This window comes from Salmo salar, chromosome 04, assembly GCF_965601325.2.
Source record: "Salmo salar chromosome 04, fSalSal1, whole genome shotgun sequence".
In the NCBI taxonomy this organism is placed as follows: Eukaryota; Metazoa; Chordata; class Actinopteri; order Salmoniformes; family Salmonidae; genus Salmo; species Salmo salar.
This window is the reverse complement of record NC_138294.1, coordinates 22,365,516-22,373,902: the sequence shown is the minus strand read 5'-3', so window position 1 is coordinate 22,373,902 and position 8,387 is coordinate 22,365,516. Positions and strand designations below refer to the sequence as shown.

The window sequence follows — 8,387 nt, the reverse complement described above, 5'->3', positions numbered from 1 at the left end:
ACAGGCCCTGACTGAGGATTAGACAGTCCTGCCCTCTCCTCTCTCCTCCATGGTTCTCCAGCAAGGTCTGGCCTGAGAGAGAGAGAGTAAATACAACCCATATTTATGTTTATTTATTTTCCCTTTTGTACTTTAACTATTTGCACATAACATGGCATTTGTAATGTCTTCATTATTTTGGAACTTTTGTGAGTGTAATGTTGTTTATTGTTTATTTAACTTTTGTTTATTATCTAATTGACTTGCTTTGGCAATGTTAACATATAATTCCCATGCCAAGAAATCCCATAAATTTATATTAAAATTGAATTGAGAGGGAGAGAAAGAGACAGAGATAATCAGAGAGAGAGAGGGAGACACAGAGAGAGACACACACAGAGAGAGAGATAGAGAGAGAGAGAGAGAGAGAGAGAGAGAGAGAGAGAGAGAGAGACAATCAGAGAGAGAGACATATGAGAAAGTTATATGGCGAACTTCAGCAATTCACACAGACAGTAGTGTGTAGTATGTAGGGATGATCAATGAGGTGATGGGGGAGAACAGGTGCTGAGTGACAGGGGCTAAGGAAGTGATGATTACTACAGATAACAATTATGGAGGAGAGAGAAGGGAGGACAGAGGAGAGGAGAAGGGAGTTGTTGAAGGAAAATAGAGAGTTACCAAAACAGGTCTGACCCAATACAAGTAGTTCGACAGATACGTTTGACTTCAGTCATTGTTTATGATATTTCAACTTTTAAGGAAAACCTATGTATCATATTATGTGTACAAATGTCTGAACGAGATAGACGGATTTTGCTAAGTGTTTCATGGTAGGATCCTTTTGCTTATGGGTTGTGATCGAGTTGGGTTTTGAGTTTGAGTTTGAGTTTAATGATCCTTACTCACAGATAAAACTGAGGAAACGCAGAATTAACATCATAAGAAAATTGCTAAACACTAACTTAAGTGGTTTCCAGTCACGCAATGCTACCCTAGCCATGTTCACCTCCTTGAGCTACCTGAGCAGCACTGGCCTCACTGCTGACTGACTATAGCAGAGATAATGTGTTGGAGTGTGGGAGAATAGCTGCCTCTGCAGCCCTGTCTCACTATATGGATTCTACACATTCACAATATGGAGGAGAGAACTTATCGCATCCTATATACAATGCCATTATACATTACAAGGTGGTTTTAGAGATGTATTTGAGTGTTTCTAGTCTTTAATCAATGTCTTTTGCAAATAAAATGTAGAACACAAAAGAGGGATTCTATGAATGCCTATGTATGCCGTTTTGAAAGGGGTTCATTTCATTAACTTTTAGTTGAGTGGTTTGAATCAATAAAAACGTTTTGATTTTTAGTCGTCTCAATATGATCACTGGTTCTCTGTTGAATTACTTGCTTGTTTTCCTTTGTTTTAAAAACATGAATATATTAAACGTTTATTCCTGCATTATATTTCATGTTGTCAAACGTTTGCCACGATGTGTGTGGTATTGAAAATCTTTCTAACGTTAATATTTCGACCACCACTTCACTATTACTCATGTTCTTATGTATCATTTATAATTGATTAGTAATTGCACAGTGAACACGATCCAGGCCCTGGGCTTTATGAGGATAGGTAAACAATAGTTATATCACTTTGGCCTAATCAAAGATGTAAAAAAGAAAAGACAAAACGCGTATTTTAAATGGCCTAATTAATATATAATACATAGTTAATTAATTAATGTGCATTATGTATAAGAGGGCCTACATTAGGGCCTATAGTAAAAAATACAATTCAATTTAATTTAGGTTAGCTAGCCTGCATGCGCACAATGCCAGGGATCTCTGCATGGTCCCTCTGATGTTTCGCATCAAGCCTTTTGTTCCAATAAATGAACTTTCTCACTTCGTCCTCCTGCATATTAGACATGACAAGCATTCGCAATAACAAGCGCCAAGCATTTCAAAGCGTATTTATGGGATTTAAAAAGGTGGTTCTAAATGGCTGTAATTCATACGAGCAGGTGAGTTGTATTAAAATCTCGTAAAAGTCCCTTAAATCCAGTTTTTAGCCTGTTCTCTATCAGTCGACATTTCGGATGAGCTTAATACCTAAATAAATTAAGTTTAGGCGGTAGTTACGCTTAGCTTCTTAGGTCTACCTGCATTAGGCTATAGCTCAGACCATTGCTGCAGTATGGGTTATGGCGGAGAGAGAGAGGTGATGTGAGCTTGTTACTGGGGTCAACAACGATAACGGACAACCCTGCTGTAAATCCAACGAACGGGACATTGCTGGATTGGGCAATTTTTGGAAATAGCCAAATGGTTCGCTAATGAGACCTCATAAGAGCTTGTATGGAGGGGAAATGGAGAAGTGCCCGCTTTTCAACCTATTTTACGTATTTTTAGGGCCTATAGCCTTCCCTGTAGCTCAGTTGGTAGAGCATGGTGTTTGCAACACCAGGGTTGTGGGTTCGATTCCCACGGGGGGCCAGCACAGAAAAAAAATGTATGAAATGTATGTATTTACTACTGTAAGTCGCTCTGGATAAGAGCGTCTGCTAAATGACTAAAATGTAAATGTATAGGCCTATATGTTGTGCATGTTGTAGGCCTATATGGGATATATGCTAGTTGTAGGTCTTAAGTATTGTGGCCATCCTGGGATGCATTTTAGTCTGTTTGTATTTTGAGGTTGTTTTGGGATGTCAAGAAATTCTCACAAAAAAAAATAATTATTATTTTTCAAGGTTTATAGCCCATCCTACAGATTACTGACATATTGTATGAGTACAGGATGTCCGAATAACGTCTCAATATTTTCCTATAAAGGTTATGGGTTTTTACCAAGACCTGTCAGATCTCTACATTTGTTTTGTTTGTTTCTACTGATTATTTCAGATTATCTGATGTGGCAAAATAAATATAGTATTATTACCATGATTAGGTAATACAGAACTATTATTATTTTACGTCGTATTATTTTGAGATGTCTACATTTGTAGGGCTATTTCGCTTAATTGCATGGGAAAAGTGAGAGTTTTTGTTAATTGAATTTAATTGTCACGCAAATAGAACTCGCAATGACACTCCCCAATCGTCGGTTTAGTTCCACCGAATGTATATCACGTTCATCAAGCACTTCTCTCACGCTCAAATATTTGGCTCTGCATAACTTGTATTTATTTATACGAAATTCAGTTTCAGTTTCAAAGGAAATCAGAGAGGAGAGGAGGGGTTTGTAACAGGAGTCTGAACAAGTGACCTATAGGCTAATTATGTGTCATTAACTGGAGACTGGACGTATCGAAATGACTTAAAGAACTTCCATTCAGCCAGATGAATTACACTCCACCACTCCCACATACAACACTTAAACAAATATAAATCATGGCCCTTCTGCCTTCCTTTTTGAGTTTGGGATTTTTTTTCTTTTACACATTCTCTCTCCTTTTCTCTAGTCTGACACACATAGCTAGGCTACACACACACACACACGTTCAACATGCGGTGTGCGGGCTGAATAAGATATGCCGAGGAATGTCCAAATAAAACAGCTCTTGTATGCCAACCCGTTTATTCTGACCCCCATATGGTCTGTAGTATTGTTCTACAGAATAAAATGGGTTTTACCTCATAGCCTCATAGCAAATGTAATGGTTTCTCTGTGCAATTTAGTCAGTTTCATTTACTAAGGCATCGTTAGTAAATGAACACCCTTCTCCGAGTATCGAACTGTATCAAAATACGCATTGTTCATTTTTAGACCAATAGCCTAGACTACGTGTCAATTTCTTATGAGTTACCATGCAATGATACACTTGGTCTTATGCCAATTGAGATTCCCATAAATAAATATGGGCGTGACCATCAACAACCTCGAGTCTAAATAAAGGTTGAAATGAGCCCTGAAACAAAATTAGTCGAGTATTTAAATGAATTGTTTACCTTATCAGCAATCTGTGCGAAACAGGCCTACTTTGCTTTAAATTGCGTCATCGGCTGGATTCTCCCTGGTCATTCAAGCCTATCGGTTTATGTATCGGCCTATTCCAGTACTAGAGGAAGGTCCTATGAAGTGTAGGCCTAAAGTTAATCTCTCTATTATATTCACATTTGCACCAAAACAATGCTATAATGAAATAGGCATTATTTATTTGCAATGTAATGATGAATTACAATTTAATTTCACATAGATATATAGTGTTTATATGCTAATATAGCAAACGCAGCCAACATTCTCTAGCTAGTCAGTTGTTTCGACGGGTGAAATATATTATATAACAAAAACTAAATAAATGTCAAAGCTGTGCATATCATAGAATAGTATGTTGTATTTAAAATACAATATATATATATATTTGATACATTGTGAGAATGGGCCAACATGATTCCATTACGTTTTGCCTCTCATTTTACTCTCAAAATGACTTTACGCATAGTTTGCTATCGAATTGATGGACGTTTAGTCAAGTGTTCAATGATCGCAAATCGAGCAATAATGCATGTCAGTTAAAGCCAATATATGTCGAAAAAGTGTAGTATTTATTTCTACACAGATTAAATATTACATGATTCTGTTGTTTGCTATTCGCATCATTTTGTTGTTTATGTGACACAAAGTAGGATCATGCAACGGAGGTAATAATTGTTTTGCACGAGTAATATGGAATGTGACCAATAGGCCTATAATGCGCTTGGTTTATTGATAAGGGACTTGGCCTACTTGAGAGAGATAAAATGTGGCTTTTAATATGAATATGAAAAAGTGTCAGAGGTGAAAAGCATAGGCTACTGTGAATAATATTCCTGTTTAACGATATCGAATAGCCTTTCCCATGCGCGTACAATAAATGCATTGCTGCATTGATGACCGAAATAATCGACCCTATTGACATATCCCACAAAATGATGTGGGCCTATTTCCTTGAAAGCTAACTTTTACATCAAGACAAGACGAGTTTCATGAATAAACTAATCAATCATGCGTTTGACTTTCAGGTCTACGTATTTTTTTGTTGTTGAGTACAATCAAACGTGCAAACCACAAATAGTAATAGCCTACCACTAATCATAGGCCTATCATTATTAAAATGTGCCTACAACAACAGCCCCCAACGTTGACATTTAAAGGCAAAAAAAACGTCCATACCTCTCATTTTGTTGATGATTTTATAATTGCAATAGTCTAATTAGGCGGTGTATGGATTTTTCACAATCTTAATGTCATTAATAAAATACGTCGAGGCTGCCAATGCTTAAGAGGGGCCATTGAAATTTAGGAGCGTAAACACCCAGCAATGTAGGTTATGGCCCTCCTCCTCTAAGACGTGATTGGCTCAGAGTGGTCTTGACGACATATATTAACCCAAGTCGTTCTCAAGATGAAGCTGTGACATGGAGATCAAACGGATGAATCCTGGTTGTGTGCTCAACTGAAAGGCTGTGTATTGCGTGCAGTGCACACTACAGCAGCTGGGATTTAGACCTTTTTTTTTGTTATCTGACGTCCTATTTAATGAATTTGGTCTGGAATCCGTAAAGAGTTTGGAGGGGAAAAGCTCGAGCCGAAGTGCTTGAGGACGCAGTTCATCAGGCGAAACATGCACTGTCTGTCTCCGTAATGGAAAAGAAGGAACTTTCTCACGTTGGGAATGGACAAATTGAGAAATACGTGTAAGTAGCTGACAACATTCTTCTATATTCCACACCATAGACCAGCAAAACAGAAAAAAATAACGTCTAAAAACTCATACACTGCTGAAGTTTCGTTTAGGTGTCTATATTGGACAAATATAAATAGCAGTGCTTTTCAAATGACCAACTGAACCAAGTTACGTTTTATGAGAATAGCCTATTTTCCTAAAATATTTTGGAGAACCTGACATTAATTGGAGAGTGCGAACGCGTATTCGTTTCGTGGTTGGTTAGTAGCACAGTTTCTGGTCTACTGCTGTGTCGCCATGAGTTTAGTTGGTGGATTCCCTCACCATCCGGTGATGCATCATGACGGCTACTCCTTCGCGGCAGCAGCAGCTGCAAGCCGCTGCCACGAAGAGAACCCCTACTTCCACGGTTGGCTGATAAGCCACCCGGAGATGTCTCCCCCAGACTACAGTATGGCGCCCTCGTACAGCCCCGACTACTCCACCGGGGGCCCGGCGTTAGACCACGCACACTACGGAGGTGGTATCCCCGGGGCTGGCGTCGCTGGGATCGGGATGGGACCTCGGCCGGTGAAACGGAGACCTACCGCAAACCGAAAGGAGAGGCGCAGGACTCAGAGCATCAACAGCGCCTTCTCGGAGCTCAGGGACTGCATTCCCAATGTTCCTGCGGATACTAAGCTGTCCAAAATAAAGACCCTCCGGCTGGCTACCAGTTATATCGCCTACCTCATGGACATTCTGGACAAGGACGAGCAGAACGGCGACGCAGAGGCCTTCAAAGCGGACTTCAAAAAGACAGAAGCAAAGGAGGAGAGGAGAAAGAAAGAAGTGGTAAGACAAATTCATAATTTCAGTTATGCATGCTTATGCAAACATGGAGTAGCCTCCTGCAAGGCTTGACATTATGATCATACATTTGCTTATTATCTAGGTTTGTAGTAGCCTATGCTGTGAAACTCAGTAGGCAACAACCTTAAGGCCTGTAATATCTTGACATAAGCGACCAAAATACTGGTTTTATGGAGACAAAGTTACTAAATGATACCTGTTCTAAACTGGCGAAAAGACTGTAAATATATTATAATGTTCATAATAATTTAGTAATAACAACTTCAGGCTCCCACACCACAGTAGGCCGAATAACAACCTTGAATGCCTGAGAGACGTGGTGATAAGTGGCAAGAAAGTAGTATTTCTCGACAACAATAACATACATCTGATTTTCCCTTGTTTCCAACAGAATGACGTTTTGAAAAACACCGCGAGCAGCAATGACAAGAAAACCAAAGGAAGGACTGGTTGGCCGCAGCATGTCTGGGCTTTGGAACTCAAACAGTGAATATCCTTCTTCTCCTCTCAAAAAAAAAGACCTGAAATGATGAAAAAGTCTTCTTCTAGACTTATATTTGTACTCTCACGTTATTTAATGGAATATTTATGTGCAATTGTCGCTACGGAGAGTGGATATTTGAAGAAAAAACATTCCATTTTTAAGAGGAGGAGATACAAGACCCTTTGGTAAGGGACTTTGTCATTGCCTGATGTTGTTGGTTGGATGTTTGTTGTTGTCCCAAGAGTAAACCAAACAGAAATATTGGACACTATGGTGTATGTGAAGTCGTTCTCAATCTATCCCTATCTTTCTATCTCCATCTAGCTCTCTTTGGATATAAATATCAATGGTGTTTGGCTGATGTCGTGGTTGCAGTTCAAGCAAATGTTTTATTTGAAAAAAAGTAATGAAGTGTTATGTTGTCATTGTTGTGGTCGTATACAGTATTTGATAGTGTTTTAAACAACTGTTTAGTCCACTCAATTGCACTTCCGTCCAGAGACGTGGAATTTAAATAATATTTGAGATGTAAACAATGTAATTAATTCAATAAACCACTGTTTTTTTTAAAAACAAAGTCAACCACCTTGTTGCATAATTAAAGTGAAAATACGAGGCAGACTTTAAAGGGTTTATTCTATACCAAACTCATTCAATGTAAAATATCGCTTGCAAGGTATGACATATTCCTCCAAAAACATTTGCGTCTTAGTAGACAAGTAGCTTTTTTCCCTCGAATAGAAATAAAAGTATTATATAGCTATAGTAAAAATGAAATCATGCATGTTCTGTTTGATTAGAGGTAGCCTATGCCTCAAACTAAGGCCTATAGGCTTGCCTGGGCTCTCCCTTCCCGAGTCCTGTCAAACAGCACTCACGCGATACATCCACAACAGCTCCTCAAGTAGTAACAGAAACATTCCCACGCGCAGGAGAAACTGTCTGTGTTGTGTTTGTAGCCTATTTGAACATGCGGGTTCTGACATAGGTGATCGTGTAGGAGATAAATATAGTCTAAGAAACAGCTTACAATGAAACAAAATATCTATTTTGGGTGCACAGAAGATTAGGGTAAATTATATTATTGTTTACATCAAATGTATGTTCATCGGGGCTATGACTAATTCAACAGAATCACCAAGGAAATGTATCCATGCTTCAACAACATGCAACACAGCTCATTGTTGTCATTTTCCTCCTTGATTATAGGCATCTTATTATTATCATGACGAGTATTATGATGTATAATATTATTAGTCGGCTGTTGTTAGAGACTGTTATTATTAGCCCTATCATTTAGATGATTGCTATAACATGCTGATTCCTCATTAACAGCCCTGCCAGTGGTGTTATATTGGTACCTATAGGCTAGTATCGTTGTTGTTGTCATTCAATATCACCAGGAA

At 38.7% G+C, this 8,387-nt stretch overlaps 1 protein-coding gene across 1 annotated transcript; it reads left to right on the top strand.

Annotated features, from left to right (window-relative positions):
- The first annotated feature begins 5,359 nt into the window (after positions 1 to 5,359).
- LOC106602386 (heart- and neural crest derivatives-expressed protein 2) lies at positions 5,360 to 7,563 on the top strand. Its single transcript, XM_014194986.3, has 2 exons — positions 5,360 to 6,479; positions 6,889 to 7,563. The coding sequence occupies exons 1-2, from the start codon at positions 5,943 to 5,945 to the stop codon at positions 6,985 to 6,987; spliced, it is 636 nt and encodes a 211-aa protein (XP_014050461.1). The 5' UTR covers positions 5,360 to 5,942; the 3' UTR covers positions 6,988 to 7,563.
- Positions 7,564 to 8,387: the final 824 nt, after the last annotated feature.